The sequence below is a fragment of the Plecotus auritus genome (assembly GCF_963455305.1).
Source record: "Plecotus auritus genome assembly, chromosome: 9".
Classification (NCBI taxonomy): domain Eukaryota; kingdom Metazoa; phylum Chordata; class Mammalia; order Chiroptera; family Vespertilionidae; genus Plecotus; species Plecotus auritus.
Genome location: NC_137783.1, coordinates 59471746 through 59490321, shown reverse-complemented (window position 1 = coordinate 59490321; position 18576 = coordinate 59471746). Strand labels below are relative to the sequence as shown.

General features: G+C 51.7%; 1 protein-coding gene across 3 annotated transcripts in view; it reads right to left on the bottom strand.

Moving 5' to 3' along the window:
* The window catches only part of DRGX (dorsal root ganglia homeobox), a 33110-nt gene extending 20443 nt beyond the window's left edge, over positions 1 to 12667 (bottom strand). Inside the window, exons 1-6 of one of the 3 annotated variants that reach the window (XM_080688420.1) lie at positions 12590 to 12667; positions 9623 to 9734; positions 5393 to 5493; positions 4412 to 4513; positions 1367 to 1545; positions 1170 to 1282 (exon numbers count right to left, since the gene is read on the bottom strand). In XM_080688420.1, coding sequence (XP_080544546.1) covers positions 1170 to 1282; positions 1367 to 1545; positions 4412 to 4513; positions 5393 to 5493; positions 9623 to 9656 — 529 coding nt within the window. In that variant the 5' untranslated portion in view covers positions 9657 to 9734; positions 12590 to 12667. Of the gene's footprint in view, positions 1 to 1169; positions 1283 to 1366; positions 1546 to 4411; positions 4514 to 5392; positions 5494 to 9622; positions 9735 to 10135; positions 10365 to 12589 lie in introns of those variants that run through there. The other 2 variants (XM_080688421.1, XM_080688419.1) reach the window with 2 other exon arrangements.
* Positions 12668 to 18576: the final 5909 nt, after the last annotated feature.

Below are 18576 nucleotides of genomic sequence, written 5' to 3'. Positions count from 1 at the left end.
TGTCCTGTGAATGTGCCCCAAGGATGCTCTTGGGGGCTCTATGTGGCCTCCGAGTACCAGTCACAGTCGCTGCAGGAAGTGCTAGGGGGTGAGAGGCGCAAGCTAGTTTGGCACTGAGCCTCATCCCCTCTGCCCAGTTCCCTGACCGCCCAGAGGTGGCTCCAGGCTTTGGGGTTCCACCTCTGACAGTGGAAAGTCCAAACCCAGGAGCATGGCATTCGGGCCTTCCAGCTTAGGCCCCTGCCAAGCACCTCCTATGCCTGGACACTCTCCCGTGGGCACCCAATACCAGCCATTCTCCAGAAAAGCCTGGTTTTCCACCCCCAACACACCTCCCTCCCGCCCAGCATCTTTGCACGTGCTATTATTCCCTATCCCAGAATGCCCAGAGGCTCCATCATGCCCTCCTTCATCCCCCAGAGTCTAACAAAGAACCAGCTGGGGACACCTGGGGGAGCTGTCCCACCCCTATTATCAGGAAGAAGCCTAGAGTTGCCCCAGCACCCCTACCTCCCAGACCTCTGTGACAGGAGAGGCCTCAGGGGAACACTAACACGGACCCCCCCACACCCTCTCTGGGCTCAGCCCTGCTCCTGGCGCACAGCAGCCTGACCCATTACAGGAGGAGGAGGTTTGGGGCCCACTCATCCAGCGGGGAGTGCCCAGAAATTCCCGAGGGATAGCCCACAAGGGTTCCTCTCTCTGGACCTGACAGAAAATCCGAGTGGCTTCCATCCTCAGACAATAGCAGCCACTGATAAGACAGCAAATCTGACAGTGAGAGCCTCAGCCAGCAGGAGTTCCTGGGGCAGCAGGTAGCAGGCTCCACGGACGGACGGACGTACACAGACGTACACAGAGGGCCTGTAAGCTGGGGTGATTGCCCCTCCCAGGCCTCGCCTAGGATGTGACCAGGAGAATCTATGAGCACAGAGCACTCACTTTTGAAACAAGCACCCCTCAGACAAGCCCTGTCAGACGCAGTGATCCTGAAACAGCCACCTAGTCCTCAGGCCACATGGAACACAAACGAGATGGCGTGTGGAAACAGACCCTGAGTGACTGACAGGAGAGCAGGAGCTGTAGCAGCCCAGGCGCAAGTATGAGCTCGTGGAGAAAGCAGGTGGGTCGACCGTCACCAAGCTCACAACCAGCAGAGCCAAACTCACCTTTCAGGGACGCGACATGGGACAGGGCCTGGGCATAAGTGGCTGTGTTCAGCAGGGTCCCCGGCAGGCAGGAGGGAAAGAAAGGTCCTGTGGGAGCCACAGTTCGCCCCAGGCTGGCAGAGAAAGAAAATCAATGAGCTCCAGACCCTGTGCGCCCACCCAGCAGCCCGCAGGTCCAAGGGTCCCACCAGCCTCACCTCTGCTGAGCCTCCAGGGCCTCCTTCTTGCTCCGGGCCTGGTCCCCAGGGGATGGGGAATTGACATTTCTCACCGGTGGTGACATCACCTCTGCCATGGAGTCCTTGGCTCCTGGCTCCTGGTCAGAGGACCCTCTCTCTGTTTTCCTCCATTTGGCCCTTCGGTTCTGGAACCAAACCTAAATCCCCGATAGAAAAGCACACCCAGCAGAGGCAGAAGGTCAGACACAAGCACAACGCCTGGCCGCCGTGCCCAGCACTCCTGGCCCACCTGCGGCAGCAGGCGTGTGAGGCACACTCCCCTCGCCTCAAGATCATCGGCCAAAGCAGTGCCCTGAACTGCAGCCACAGACCTACAACAGTCAGAAGGTCAGTGGAGAGGGCATGACGAGCATCCCTTAATGAGTGTGAAATCACATAAAGTATCCAAATGCATGCCCAGAGCAAAGGTGAAGTGTTGTTTTGAGGGAATTCTCAATGTATGTGAGTACATTTTTTTTATGTGAAATTATTTCCTGAAGAGGTGGTTATCATGAAGCCATTTATAAAGCACTGCCTGGGGTTTTCTCGTCAAATATACCCATTCGCACTTCCAGCAGGTTGCCCTGAGCACCTGAGTGTCTGGCCTCACACATGTGATGATCCATGAAATCGCCTCTTGCACATCATGACAAGTGTGTGAGAAGCGGCCCAGTGTACCCACTGGACACGCTGACTCCGGAGTCCCTTCTGGTTTAGAACTCTGAACCCTGGCATCTTGTCCAGAGTCCACTGCAGTCTATGAGGAGGCAGTCCCACCGTCTCCACTTCACAGATGAGAAAACTAAGCACTGAGGTCAGTTAGCTTGCTCAAGGTCGTTCAGGGGGTAAGCAGCAAATCCACAACTTGAAACCCAGTGGCTTGGCCACGGGCCATGATCCAGATTGGGGTAATAATAGTGGCCACCCCAGCGTTATTAGGAGACAACAGATGCACAAAACACTGGGCTCGGATCACTGGGTCAGCATTAGCTGGTGTTACCATCTCTGCCATCCTCAGGCTGGGAGGCAGGGAATAATGATTCACCTGCTCTAAGGACCTCCTTAGAGGGGGGTGTGGAATCCTTTCAGCCTTGGAAACGAAGGCTGCATGCATAGGAGAGCCTCATGGCAGCAGGCTCCCCGGCCAAGGTGTTTCCAGAGGTCAGTGAGACCCTGCTGCTCTTCACTCCTTCCTGCAAAACCTCTATCCCTTCTCAAGGGGACAATTCCTGGCTTAAAAAACAAGGCTTGGTCACACCTCCCTCCTGTTCCCAGGGCGTCCTCTCCTCCTGCCGGCTGCCTGGCCCTGGTCCGGAGGCTGAGCCCTGCCAGCCCACTCCGCCTTCAAATTTCATCCTCCTTTATCGGTCTTGTTTTCTCTCTTTTTAAATCTAGTTGGCTTTTAATTGCACATATCAGCAACCGTTGAATAATGATTTTATCTATATTCTAAATTTAGGGCAGTTAAATGCAAAGCAAAATGCAGACACTTTCTTGCGTCTTAATTGAATGAAGGTCACAGCTATGACAACATTTAATTGAGCTATTTTTCATTATCATATTTTAATGACTTTGCACTGACAGTTCGCCTGCTTCTGAGGAAAGAGCATGATGGAGTCGTTTATTTCCCTATTTAGTTATTGTTTGACAACATCAGCTTCGATTAAGACCCTGCTTTATAGAACATTAATCATATTTGAATGAGCAAGCAGTGTAAATGTAAACACATCTCCCTTCCCTCGCCCAGGCCTGGGGCCGGTGTCCCCACACGGAGCTCAGAAACAAATGCTTCACAGCCATTGTCTGTTTGCATAATAGCCAACAACAGCCTCAACAACAATTCCCAGCCTTAATTGTCACCACCCCTATCTCACCCTTGCACCTTTCAGGGAGAAGTTATGATCTTCCACTTCTGAATGCTCAATAATTGTGTCATTTATCTCAATTTGCAGTGCGGTCTTTAGGCAGCTATTGGCAAGCTGGCATTAGAGAAAGAAAGGAGAGACTGCATCCTGGCCAAAGGAGATTTTCATTTCCAAATAATAATCAGTTTAATTTGCCCACATATGACCAATGATTCATGTTCAGATTTAATCATCAGGATCACATAATCTGATTATAGGGGAAATAATTTGTTTACAACCCCCAATTTACTGCTCAGAATTCCATTATCTCTCTTCAGCCATTGGTTTTTAAGAGATACTAACATGACCCAGGGGAACCAAAAGCAAACTATTATATTTCCTACAATTAGATCTTTGCATAGTCTTAACCCCAAGCCCCAACATAAAAAAAAAAGAACAGAAACAGCATGGAGGAACCCCCATAAATAAAATGAATATATAATTGTGCTCAAAGACTAGCTGGCCTGGAGAGGCAGCGCTGTGCGTGTGCCCCCTTGTGCGCAGCACATCTGCTGGGCTCGGCGGGTCTGTGCACTTAAACATAACCGCCGTGTGGCTTCTAAAAAGAACGCCTGCTTTGAGCCGGTCACTGCAGGCCACACTCATCTCTCAGCAGCCCTTTTGCTGCTGCCCTCTAAAGATTTTTAAATTGCACACGTTCTTTGGATTCACTTCCCTAAAAGAGTCCGCGTGCCGGGGAAAAGTTGGCCATAATGCAATTTCTGGAAAGCAGATCCTAACCCTGTTCCCATCTGAAAACACGGTTCTCTGCAATTGACCGGCCTTCGCCCAGAGTGGTCAGAGCTGCTTTGAGAATAGCATCTCAGCTCTTTTTTTTTTTCCAAAGCAAGGAAATGGATGTGCATTGATGTAATTTAGTACCTTAGAGACGCGGACAAATTAGTGTAGAACATTATCACTAGTTAATTATGAATGACCGATTAATCAACCTAATCTAATATTCCACATTATGTTGATGTTATTAAAGTGCATCATGAAAATGACAGATAGTCTTCATTTGCTTTCTTTGGCCAAATGTGCACTCTGCAGTCATGATGTCAAAAAAAAAAGTTTGCCAGTTTTAATATTAGGGAGTTAAATAATTGAACAGAAGGCTCACCTGCACTCTGGCTTCTGTGAGGTTTATTTTCATGGCCAGCTCTTCTCTGGTGAATACATCGGGGTAGTGGGTCTGGGCGAAAACTGCCTCCAGAGCTTCCAGCTGGTAAAAGGAAGAACTATTTACTGATGAGAGGTTGTGGCTAGGTGAGAGGAAGCAGAGGCATATTTCACATTTGCTAACGGTGGTGAGGAAGCTGTTTCACAGATCAAATCGGGAAAGAAGAGGGGGAAAGAGCTGTTTGAAGAGATCCCACAGAATTAAAATTTCAACCACTGATAACTTAGGAGCTAAGTCTTGCTAACAACCTCAATGCTCCCCCAAGAAGTAGAAGTAAGAAGAGAAGTGCAAATATTTATATGTGTTTGTATTTCAATATATTCAGAAGAATCAAAACGGGAGGGTGGCCTTGTGAATGAGAGCAATCCGCCCAGCCTCCACCACAGGTGTAGGAGCAGAACCACCTGCAGCTGCTCCCGGCCAGTCCCACGGAAACTGCAAGTGGGTGAGTACTTTCTGGCTCCAGTTTGATCCAGAAGTTGAACATGTCTAAGAGCAGGGCCAGGGGCGGGCAACACAATGTCAGGGTTGCAACTGTGGCCCTTCCATTTTGGGCAACAATACCTTCTACAGATCTGCCAACTTCTTGGGTTCCAGCCTTCTCATCTACTGACCCAAGGACAAGAATGTCCTACCTGCCTTCTCAAGGTTCAAATGGCATTGCTGATGTTAAAATGCTCCCCAAACTATCAGTCCCGGGCAAATGAGTGCAATCAGTATTGCCTCTTCACTTGATCTGGGATCATAGATCAAAGTCCTCTTCCAGAAATAGGTTCCTTGACACATAAGTTGTTTGAGAAAACAGAAGGATCCAGTTAACATGATCAGTTGGCCTTACTCTAAAAGACAGAGGAGAGCAGCTAAGACTCTGATTTTTCTGGAGGCAGGAGACAGCTACCTTGCAGAAGACACTGTCATTACCTGCTGAAGAGTGAATGTCGTCCGGTTCCGGCGCTGTTTTCTGCGCAGGAACCCATCGTCAAAATCTCCGGGAGGGTGGTTGCCAAAGGGCGCAGTGCCTGCTGGGAGCAAATGGGATCAGCCTTGAGCAGGTGGCCCCCAGTCCTCACACCATCCCCTGGCTACACAGGCTCATTCAGAAGCATCAACCCGTCCCCTCCGGACAGAGCTCTGGCTGCCCCAAAGTGTCTTTCTCTGGTCCTCTTATTAAACCCCTTCTTTTCCACTCTCTTGTGCTCTCTCTCTCCCAATAACTTATGACTTTAGCCCCAACTATGCCTCTTTCATAGGGCAGGAGGCAACCTTACTTCCCAAGACAGCCAAGTTCTCCTCTCCAGAAATTTGGGTCTCAAGCAAGGGCCACTGGCTTGAGGTGGAGCCTTCATCCATCTCTCAGCTCCCAGCTCCCAGCTCCCAGCTGCACTGTCCCATACACCTCACTCCCCGCCTCAGAGCCTTGCATAGAAGCTGCTGCTTGCCTTTGATCATCTGTTAGTCTACTTGCCTGTATCTCTATAAACAACTAGGGTTAGAGGCTGGAGGTGGGGAAGGAAGGAAAACACCAAGAGCTTTTCACAGCACTTTTCTCCTAGAACTTCAGGACACGACAAGGCAAGTTTACAGACGAGTATTAATTATCATTGGTCACAGCTCATCAGCACTGTAGCGGGTCCGTTATATGAATGTCAGTGCCAAGAGATCTGCCCCAATAGTGGCTGTCCTGAATTCCAGCAGACCTACACAGGGCCACTCTCAGAGGGCACCCCACCCTCTCACCCAGCTCAGAAAGGGCCCACTGCTTCTGCTTCCCTGAAAAGAAGGGCATTCTTCCACTGTCCTCCCAGCAGCCTCCAAAGCGCCTATAAAGCCAGAACAGACTTTGGTCCCAAATGTGCATTCAGATCATTTTCCAAATGTGCACCATTTACTTGACAGTCCACAATGGCTCCTCAGGAAAACAATGAGCAAGTTCCCATTAGCCAGTGAATGCTGTACCTGCCGTGGGCCCTGGGCTCAGAATCACTGCACGTTCCGCATTAGGAGCCAGCGAGCCACAATGCCAGGACAACGTCCCTCAGAAGGACCTCAGTCCCAAAGAAGCAAGATCCTTTAGGCTTTAAAAAACTCCATCTACTAAAGGGAGTCCCTCCTACTTATTATTCTACTCTCCAGGGCCACATAGTTTGCCATAACACCCCACTCTCTGTTGAAACCCTCTCCCCGCTTCTTCTTGTCCAAGCTGCATTCTTCTTCAAAACCCTAGTTACAAATATTTCTCTCCAGTTTACTAGGAGCTTAAAAGAGCAGCCTCGCGGCAGTCCAACTCCCAATACTCTGCGGAACACCACACTGCTTCCTTGTGAAACAAGGCGCCTCGCTGGTGAGGGTGGGACGCGACCTCTGAGGGTCTCCATCACAATCAGCCTCAGGCTCCTGATTTGCTCCTACTGGTCCCCACTGGCTCACCTCGGATGCACATAATACCTTAATGAAACACTGCGCGTCCAACTGAATCTTACAAAAACCTGACGCCTCATCAAATTAATAAGAACAAAGATTGACAACCCAATAGAAAAGAGGAAAATATGAGAAGAGCCTTTTACTTAAAAATAAGTAGAATGGTCAATAATGTGATGAAAACATTAAACCTTGGTGACAATTAAACAAAACAGAACCATTAACTATTATTTCCACTGTGTTTTTTGGCAAAAAAACATCAGGGGTCTCGTGATGGGAGTGTACTGAAACGTGGCCACCATTCACCTATTTGTAGCAGCATCTATTGGTGTAGCCTTGTTAGAGGGTAACGACCATTTTTGTCAAAAATGTACGTGCACGTACAGACATTTAATCTATGAATATATTTATAAAGGGTGGTAACATAAAAAGAGAAAAATGTTCCTGGCAACATGGTAATAAAAATAACCTGGAAACAACCAACATTCCCACCAGGAGACACTTCTGCACGGCATCTGGTGGAATATTACACGGCTATTTAAAATAAGTCAGGAGATCGGGATACAGCAACATAGAAAAAATCTTCCCAATATATATTATGCAATGAAAAAAGCAAAGTCCTGAATGACTGGTAGTATGATTTCAGTACAAACAATGTGTAACACAGAGAGAGAAAAATATATAAATGATGGTAAAAGCCTGTTTTTCCTGAAGGAATGACAAGAAACCAGCAACAAGAAGTGCTTTTCAAAAAAGAAAAAGAAGTGAAAGAGGATTTCACTTTTCACTTAGGTTTCTGTTCTATTTTAATTTCCTAAGCAGCTATATAGAGTACTTTTTAATTTAACACCACAAAAAATGACCTGAGAAGTGCGATTCTGAACGATGCTGTGCTTTCTACTTTATGCCTCTCCAGATTAACAAAAAATTAAAAAGTTGACAGGCTATAGTGAGATGTCATATTCCAAATTCTATTCTCAGCCTCTCCCTCTGCAGCAGATCACCTTCTCCAGCAACGCTAGTCCTTTCTGCAGAACTGGCTTAGAAACATCTACAGAGATAAAACAAAAGGTTCTGAAGGGCCTCCTTTGCTTCTGAATAGAACCAGCATCAAGACGGCATGTGCCTGGGTGTGGGTGAGAGGGAAGCTCACTGGGCGGAGCGGATGGCAGTGAGCAGCTCAGTGTGCGGGGCTGGACCTCATGACCAGCTGGGCGAGGACTCTCCGTGAGTGGCTTCTGCAGCCTGCCCTGCCCCTGCCGACAGGGCTTTCCCCGTAAGCCATCCACACAGCCCACCACCTGCTCAATACCCCAACCCTCAGCCTTCCTCACTTTGACCAGAGGTGGGTTACTGGGCATCCATCAATCCAAACCCAAGGTTCAGAAGAGCAGGGACGATGTGTCCACCACATATTCAGAGGGTCTCCCTCCAGCCCTGGGGTCTGATGTAAGCGGGTGTACCTCTCCAACCTTTTCATAAAGCCGATCGATCACCATGGGTCCTCGGAGGTAAAAGGAGGTGAAGTGCAGGTGAGTGTCTGGCCTTTCCTTCTTAGAAATGCTGACCAAGCTGGCAGGGCTTCACCACCGGTCCTCGTTAGCCGCCTCTAGAAAATCCTACTGAACTCTCCAAGCTTCCCTGGGAAACATAAACTTCTGCAATCCTTGTGCGGTTGGCCAGCCAAGGCTCAGCCACTGCTCGAGGTAACCAGGGCAAGGTGGACCAGCTCCTTTGATGTCTTAGTGTCGCACCCCCTCTGTCCTGCCCCACGCCTGCCTGATTTCTTGGCCTCCAAAAGTCTTCCACAAATAAAGCAAAGGAGTAGGTTGCCAAAGCCAAGTACTGGTATTACTCCCACAGTTAGAAAAGGCCTAACGCCCCATGGCTGAGACCACTGCTCTGCCAGGGCCCTGGCCCAAGCTAATCCCCCTTGTGTGGAGGACCCACTCCTGGAGACTCCCCTCCCACCCTGGGGGCACCGGGAACCTAGCTGTCCCCTTCTCACCTACCCCCACCTAACAATTCAGTACAGAGCCCACCACAGGGACCCTAAGGTGGAATGTCTTCTAAATCCTGGAGACCCTCAAAGACCCAAATCCTGGCCATGGGGCTGCCCCTGGAGTAAGCACTGGTTGGTTTGAGGTCAGAAATCCAGTGAGTCGCCGCGAAGAAGCCAGGCCAGGGCCCTCGGGCCCCTGGTGGCCAGGGCCAGCTGGCTCTGGGAAGGCCAAGGTGGCCGGGAACAAACCCTGGCCACAGCCCGCAGCAATATTGCCGGGTGCGGGTGCCGGTGAGAGCAACCTGCAATGGTTGTTCTGACTCTTGGTCTGACCCAGGACAATTTTGAACCAACTCCCCAGTCCACGTTGGTTTTTCCGGGATGTTTGCAAAATGCCGTGAAAGATTGATGCGGCCCCTGGGCGGGGGGCGGGGGCGAGGAGGGGAGCGATTAGAGGCGTGACACAGGCATCTGTGCTGGGAGGACCCTGCTGGTTCCTGCGGCAAAGCCGGAGGCCCCCCGGCTCCGGCGGGGAGAGAGGTGGGAGGCAGGTGACGACGGGGCAGGAGGCTGGAGCGGGGAACCGGGAGGGAACCAAGGGCGCCCCTACCCACCGTCCAGCGGCGGCCCCCCTGGCGGGGCGGGGCCCCAACCACCCGCCAGCCCCACCGTCGCCGGGGTCCTTTCTGGGGCCGCAGGCTTTTCGGAGCGCCCGGCCGGGGCTTACTCACCCTCAAGCTGCGGCGGACAGTGGAAATAAAACATCGCCGACGGCGGGTCTTCTGGACCGCCGGGACTCAGAGGGTGACGGCGGGACCCGCGGGGCGCCTAGCTTCGGCCCGGCTGCAAAGCAAACAGCAATAGTCAGAGTCTCCCTGGGCCTGGGCCCTGGCCCGGCCTGGAGCGCACTGCGAGCTCCACTCTGGGAAAACGCCCTCCCAACGCCCTCAGCCCACTCTGGGGCGTGGAGGGGAGGTGACAGAGCCGTTTCCAATCAGGTCCCCGCGGGATAGCCCTTCAGTTCGGGTCCACCTCCCCTACAGCCGTGCCCCCCCCTGGCCCCAGTACCCAACCCGCTCAGTCCCCGGCTCTCAGGGGTCCCTGGAGCCAGCACTGCACCCAGGCCACCGCGGCCGGGTCCGGCGAGCGCGCCCGGTCCTCTGCGCGAGCGGCAGCCCCTCCGGGAGAGCCGCCGAGCCCCAGGCCTGGCGCGCGGGATGCGGTGAGCCGGGCGGGATGCGTACCTCGGCGGGCGGCAGGCGAGCAAGGCCGGAACGTGGCCGCCTCCGTCCGCACCCGGCTCGGCTGGAGGCGGGCGGGGCTCGGCGCTGCTGGCGTCCACAAAACCAGAAAAGTGACTGGGGAAGTGGCCAGATGTCTTGCTGTCTGTCTACAGCGCGCACCGCGGCTCGGCACTCGCCTTTATAATCTCACGCATAATTGGCCTTAATCTGATTATTTCCAGCGCTGTCTACAGCGAGTAACTTGGATAGGTCTATTGGGCCTTACAAATGGCCCACGTGGTGTAAAAAAAATCCGTCATTTCTCAGCATACACCAGGAATCTTTTCCCTCGTTTCTTTTCAAAGAGGATAGTAACAACCATCACTCCCACCACCCCCGCAAAAAGGCAATATTTTCTTAACACTCCGCCCCACCCCCATTTAAGTCCCCGGACGCAAACCTTCTTTCTCCCGGAGAGTTTAGACTTGGGCGCGCCCCCGTCACCGGCCAGGCGGCTCCCGGGCTTCGAATTGACAAAGCGCTGCTAATTTTCGCCGCCGGATGGGTTTTTGGGGGACTCTTTGCACACGGCTTCCCTTTCCAAGCGACCGTACAAAAGGAAAGTTTGATTTTGTTCTCAGCAAGGGGTCCCTGAATTTATGGTTGCTTCTCCATGCAAATGATATGCGGTGGGACCCTTCGCAATTACTTTTAAAATGCATCCGAGGCAGCCGCTCAGCAGAGAGGGACCGCCCTTCCCTCTGCCTGGGCGAAAATTAAACTCTAAAGCACCGGGCTGAAATTTTCAAGTCAGGGGCGCGGGATTGGATCAAATCACATAAACTGCAAAAAAAGCAAGTCTAATGGCGCATAATTGGTTCTGTAATAGCATTACACCAGGATAATAGCCCGTTACGGCCCCCTGCACTATTAAGTGCTTCCCTGGCGGAAAGCCTTTATGATATTAAAGGGGGAATATAATGATATTTTGGTTATTAAATGCGTGTAATTAATTTATGCACCACTGAAAATAAAGTTGGTATTATGACCCACTCAAGATGCATCAGAAGATGCAAGTCAGACAACTGTTGATAAGTTCTGGTGTCTGTGTTCCGTCTAGACTGCTGATTTTATTTTGGGCCGATGGCTTCTTGGACAGACTGCATAAATTGAATATTTTATAAACATTCTAATGCTGCGTTCGGGAGCTGGAGCCGTGGCCAGGCGGGGGGTCGCGTCCGTGCACCGCCTGGGATCCAGCCTCGACCTTAACGACACAGAGCGTTGGAAACAAAGGCCTTGGCAGCCCCGCGCGAGAACACTCTCCTGGGCGAGGTGCGTCCCACTAGAGGGCAGGGGCCGGGCGCTGGCCCGCCGAGGACCCCGCTCGGAAAACCGCCTGGTAAAGGAAGACGAGGCACCACTCCCGCGAGGCCCGCGGAGCCCCTGCGCCTCTGCGGGCCCAGCCCCCTGGGCAATGCCCGCCCTGGCGCCGGGAGTGGGCCCCGGCACACGGAAGAAGCCGCTGGAAACTCGGCTTGGTACCAGATGCGAACAGCCCGCGGCGCCGGCTCCGCCAGGACCACCGACTCCGCAAGCGCAGACAGCGGGCTCGGGTAGCACGCCGGCAGGCCGGGGCGAATGCGGTAGCAGGTGCGGCCGGCGGGGCAGTGAGAGAGCTGTGCCCACTTCACCCAGAAAGGCCAGACCTTATCTCAGACATGAGGCGCAGCTCGCGGCCGCTGTCGTCTCCGGTGTCTCTCAGAGGACCCTGCTCTTCGGAGCCCCTTATAAGAGCCCGAGGCTCCCCTCGCTCGCCCGAGTCTGCCACAAGCCTGCTCAGGCTCCCGCCCCCTGCCCTGGGCGGCAGCTCTCGGTCCGCGCGCCCCGAGCGCTCTGGAGCCGGGCGCCGGTGCAGCGAGGCGAGGCAGCATCAGGCGGCTCAGCCGAGGTGCTCGGGGCGCACCTGAGGTCTGTGCGAGGACTCGGCATCAGGCGCCCGACGCCGCAGGAACCAACGAGGTCCAAGCCGCAGCCTCAGCGCCCCATCCCCGATATCTGCTGGGGCAACAAGGTCCAGGGACGTCCCCGGACTGGACAGGCTGGTCCTGGGTCTGCGGGCAGCACTCTTTCTGCGCCTCCCGGCCGGTCAAACCCTAAACAGCGGCACCACTTCCTCGGGGGCTGCGGAGGGAAGCGAGGCGGGTCCGAGGTCCTTCTGGGGCCTGAGCTGCGCGGCGGCGGGTCCCGCCCCGCTGATCCCGGGCGTTCGGGGACCCACTGGTATTCTCTCGAGTCCAAACGTGCCAAAGTTACTTGGGACGCGCGCTGAGCGCTCCCAGCAGGGACCGAAATCTCCATCCCGCATCCCCCGCGCCGCTCTGGCCCCGCAGCTCCCGGCCTCCCGGAGCCCCCCAGGCTAGCCTGGCCGCCTCCCTGGCCGGGCAACCAGCCGGGCTCCCCGAAAACACCCACCTCTCATGGTGGATACATGTCATTATACTTTTGTTAAAACCCGTCTCAACCGACGTCCCCTCTGCCCCAGCCTCGTGGCCGGCTGTTCCTGTTACAAAATAGCGAATAAACAAACCACCGAGCAGAGTTAGTAAGGAGAGGCTACCGCACACTTTGATGGAGGGAAACCCCCCAGATTGCCTCGCACAGCCCGGCCAGGAAGAAGAAGACTAAATATGTACATTCGCTACCGTCCTCCCCACCCCCACCCCCGGAAAAAAAATGCGTTAGTAACAAAAAGGTTATTTTTCCTTAATTCTGTGCCGTAAAATATATTTTCCAATTAACCAAATTCACCGATCTGTCCCGCTTGGACATTCTGATGATTTACAACCTAAAAGTGTACTTTCTTTATCTAAAGACCAAGGTGACTGCTTTTAATTTTCTCTAACCTCTTTACACTTGATGTTCACCAGACTCATAATGTTAATTGGCTTCATATACGGATCATCAGTTTAATGAAGAAATAAATCCTGTGTTGCTTTATGTTTTAACAGTGATTGCTTTAATGAGGAATGTGACGTGTTCCAAAATCAAAGCTACAGAAGACATTAGAGGGGCTTCTATTAGGACGGCAATGCTGCAAGTTAAAACCACGGGTCATATTTCACAGATCCTCACACGGAACCAGCGCCCTTCCTACCCCACCTGGATTGCTTCCAGCTTCTGGAAGGAGGCGACTCTGTGCTCCTTCTCCCTATTTAATACTTAGTCTCCATTCCCTATAAGAATAATTTTCTGATTGCTAAACAGGCGGCTACTGTACCTCTGTCCAGCAGAGCAGAGAGAAACCAGACAGGGTGGGGAGTTCAACTTTCAAGGTTGCTCACTTTTTTTAAAAAAAATAAACTTGGGAAGAGAGCCACACAGCCCCTAAGATTTATGCGTGGGGAGCCAGGCGGCTCCCCCAGAGCAGCACAGCCCTATGCTGGAAATTCAGGCTCCTGCTTAGGCCGGGGCTGTGCTGGGTGCGAGGAGTTTACATCTCCGCATCAATTAATGGGAGAGTAAATCTGCTTTCTCTAATGGGTGTTTGATTTTTCTAATTTTAACCTTGTTCTATGAAGGGAAAACTGTCATGTCAAAAACACTGAGAGCAGCAATAAAACGCTGGAAGTTGGAGCGTCTCTCCGTGTAAGCCCTAAATTGTCTTTCAGTTGAAATATGAATTATTTTAAATTGATTCCTGAAAAGAACCTTAAATCCTTAGAAAATGTAGGGACTGGAGGCTCTAGGTTGATGGCTCAGACACCAGGCAAGGTATCCATTTCTTACTATTTGCTTGTTTTAGGAAAACTGGAGAATCATTTGGAGGCACCACTGTCACCATCTTCTGAGCCCAAATGCACGAACATGTATGTTGGAGTTGACATGTAAATTGTTCTCAGAATAGTTCTTCCTAGCCTCCCTTTTTAAACTTTCCTTAGCAGAAACCATTTCAGTGAACATGTTTACAGTCCCAACAATGGGGTAAAGCAGATAAAATACTCCAATTTCAGGAAGAGAAAACACACCGAATTCCTAATTCTGTGTTTTGGAAGGGTTCCGGTGGCTTGTAATATTGTTATTAAAATTTTTAAAGGCCTCTCTGGGGTAATCCTGTGGCCACACGGCTCTCCCAGGCAGGAAGTGCCATGTGCCTACTCAGTGTGGACACTACATTGTAGTTTTGGAAATTGCCAAGAAAGCTGGGGTTAGCTAAATATGATGGACGGTGTGGGGGAAAAATAGCAGTTAATTGAAATTCCAGATGAACAGGGGACTATGAGCAGCATACACACACACACACACACACACACACACACACACAACAGGGATAGATATGAGTTTTCTTATCTTAGAAATTCCCTATCATTCATTAGTTTTACTGTCATATAGAAAGTAAAAGCAGCTACTTCAATGCAAGACAACCTCCAATAACTTCGTGGGCAGTGGCCACGGGACAGAGTGTTTTCTCGTGGTTCCTGAGGAACCGCACAGCCCAGTCAAGGCTGCCTAATCCTCACAAGCCAGGAAGGCGCTGCACCAGGCAGCCAGGTGCAGAGTCTGTGCACACCTCGTTCCAAGCTCCATCGAGCTGGCTCCCATCCTGGGAGCTGGCTGAGCTTGAGCAAGTCACCTGGTGGCTCAGGACCTCGGGGACTTCCTCTGGGAAGGGGGATAGAAATGTCTACATCAAGGGCTGGTGAGAGGGTTGAAAACAGTGCTAGAGGGTGTTTAGGGCAGTGAAAATATTCTGTTTGCTACCACAGTGGGGAATACATGCCATTATACTTTTGTTAAAACCCATAGAGTATATGACACCAAGAATGAACCCTAATGTAACTATGGGCTCTGGATGAGTATGATTGTCAATGTAAGTTCATTGATTATAACAAGTGTACCCCTCTAATGGGAGATGTTGATAGTGGGGGATGTGCTTGTGTGGGGCGGGGGGACATGGGAACTCCCGTACTTTCTGCACAGTTTGGCTGTGCACCAAAATCTGCTCTAAAAAATAAAAGAAAAAAAATCAATGCCCAGCACATAGCAGCCACTCCATAAACACCAGCTATGACTGTTCCATTATTATCATCACCATTGTCCTGCCACTATCATGGCCCATGAGGGACCACATTCCTGAAAAGATGCTGCCCAGAGCCGCCCTGGGTACATATATCTGTCACCTGCCTCTTCTGTCTCCATGATGAGCCTGGCTGGCGCCAGATCAGCAGCACCTGCGAGAGCTCCTCTGTGGATTCCTCCTACCTTTGCCAGGCCACCATGCTTGTTTCCTTACATCCCCTTCTTCGTTGTCTGGTTTGTCCAGCTTTACTCAGCACACACTTACTTCGCCAGAAAATGTAAACCACGGGCCTTTATACTGGATCAAAGGTCTTTTATTTGACCAACAGAAGCTTTTAGAAGTTTAGATGGATCACCTGTAGACTGGGCATGTCACCTCCACCTGACCACAGGCCCAATGTTCCACACTACTTCCCTCCAGGCCGCGGCTCACATGTGTGTGACTCTCCCAGTTCCTGCAGGCGTCCGACTTTCCTGCCCTGACATAAATTCTCTGTGAGTCTATCATAGCTTTCAGACTAATAACTTTTTGTCAATCTCTTTCCTATCCTAAGTCCATCTCAACTAACACCTATCTAGCACCCACTCTGTGTTGGCACAAGGGGCAGAGACCCCAGCTCTCGGCCTCAGGACCCAGCCCCTAGAGATTCTGCTGAGGAAAGGAGAAGGAATGGCAGGGAGAAGGGAAACCGACACCATGTGGTACCCACCAGAAGGTACTGGCCTCACTGGGCCTCCTATCAGCTGTCCTAGAGAGCTTTTGGGAAGGGCAGCTGTCCGAATACAGCCCACTCCCCACAGGGGAGGGCCCTCCTTTGCATACACCTTCACACAGCCTCGTCTGCAGAAGCATCTTCTCTGCCCAGAGTCCCCGGACAGTCTCCCATCTGTCCCCAGTGTCCAAGCCACCACACCAGAGGGCCAGGGGCTTGACAGGGCTCAGCATCAGCCTTCAGCCCCTCGCTGTCCAGCTTTTTAAAAATAAAGAATGAAATAACTGATGCAGAGTGTTAAGAGGAGGAGTAGGGAGAAGAGTTGTGGAGCTAGTAAACCACAGAAGAAGTCCTAGAATCACCGCTACCAGCCCTAGGCTCAACACTTGCCACTGCTCCTTTCTACTGAGACTCGCTCCTTCTGAAACAAAACACAGGGCTGATTGCCATGCTAAGTGTTCAGTAAGTGTACAGGATTAACTGATATGACTACTGAAGAAATGAAGTAAGTTCGCTCCATGAATAATGTGTAAACACAATGAAAGCCTCCCATTCCTAATAGACTTGAGTGATGTAAACATCTCCAGTAGGAGGAGAGTGGGTTTTCAATTAGGTGGACTTGGGGTCAAAGATGCCTTCTTCATCATCCCCCTTTCCTGGTCTACCAAGTGGGTTTAGAGATGCCTGTCTTTCTGTACCTGACCCAGCCATCAGGAGGTGCTTCATAACGGTGACTTTCCTGGGATACCCTTGCCATCCTGGATTTGTAGGGCCCTCCCTCTTCCCTTCAGAAGCTCACTCCTGTCCACAGTGTCCCCCTCTCCAGGACGTTGCCCCCACCCACCCACTCCACTGCTTTCTCACACTATCTCGTTCTTTCTCCATCATCTTGCCCAGCCTGGACAGAGCATGTGTGCACAGCAGGACTCCTCAGCACACTCCAGAGGCAGGGCATCCACCGCCTCTCCTCCCTCCTGCTGACCTCAGCTCACCTAACAGCAGGCTCTCAGAGCACACTTAAATCCCAACATAAATATTTATTGAATGAAATTGACTGATGTCTGAGCAAGGCTGGTCAGGCGATTCCCCCCACTCAGCCTCGTCTCCAGCCAGCCCACAGCCCCCACAGGAAAGCCTGGTGAGGGGCAAGGCCCAGTACAGCACACGGATACACATTGAGGCATTCGCCATTTACCTGTCCATCCATGTGCTGTTTCATTCATGCCAGCCAAGGCGCTGTGGAGGCCGGGGCCTGTAGCATTGAGGATACACTTGTAAACAAGCCCCAGGGATCTAGGAGGCTGGCTTGTCAGGAAAGCTTCTCATAATCATTGTAGTGGAGCTTGCAAGCCAGATCTCCAGCGACAGGCTGCACTCCTGGAGAAGACCCCGCTGTCCAAGGCTTGGCCCAGGGAGTCCCAGCCAGAGAGGGTGAGCCCCAGCTGTTTCAGAGGGCAGCTACATCAGGGATGGACAAGGGCTCCCCTTTGATCTGGGATGGAGACCCCCAGCACCGCCCCCAGGAGTCCATCCTGTGGCTGGGCATTCCTTTGCTCCTTCACCCTCTGATTCCTTTGCCAGCTGCTCCCTGAGAACCATGTTTATGCCAGCCTTATGCCAGGGACAAGAGAAAAGAGATGTCTTTTTTTTTTTGCACTGTGTTTAAATCTTTTAATGTCTTTGTGTGATTTTTGAATTAATTTTCTGTCCCCATGTAGACTGTAAAGCTGTGAAGGTGGAGAGCAGGTCAGCTCAGCTCAGGCTCATCGTGATGTTCTAAGAGCCCTTAGCCCAGCACTGGGCATGCCGCACAATCTGTTGAATGCATAAATGAGTAAGACAAGATCTGTAGGCTCAAGTACTAGAGGACACAGACATAAACAGAACATTTGGGGATCAATGCCTCTCTAGGCAGTGCAGGTCTCATGTCCTTCAGTGCTCTCTGGGACAAGTCAGGCCATAAATAAGCACATGAACCAGGGCCAATCAATTGTCTCCTGTCTCCTGTACCTCATACTCAATGTTGCTGAGGGCTTTGGAAGAGTCACAAGCAATCACCTCCAGAATGATCGTCAGTGATGCACTCTGCAGAGTAAGGCAGGCACTCTGTCTATCTTACAGGAGAGACTGCCACAGTATGAGGGCGCTTCTCCTAGCCTGCTTTGCCCAACTTACACCATTCTAGTGCTTTCTCTTTCCCCACTCAGCATTCCTAAAACAGTAGAGTGGATATGGTGTCTTGTGTCCAAAATCCTGTTGCTACTGAACTTTTTGAACATCATTTCTCTCAACTGCAAAAGAGAAATGATTCCCCTCTCAGAAGTCCTTTATGAAATGGTAAAATGTCCCATAGATGTGGTGCTAGCTAACCTGTGTGATCTCCCTTTCATAAAACTACAGGGGGCGGGGCAGGGGGTCACAGCCCTGCCACTTCTGCACTCTGTCCTTACCCCAGCAGTTGCCTTCTCTCCCCCACACCCTCTACCCCCAGCCTCTATCTGGCAGCGCCTATGCTCAGCTCTCCTCTGTCCAAGGCATGCCTGTCTCTTCCTCCTCTGCAGTAGCTCTCCCAAGAGCATTCGCATTGGCTTTGACCTCTCACTACCTTCACCCCTTTAACCAGAAAACAGTGTTTGGAAGGAGGAAGTCGGAGTGGAGGATGCACAGTTT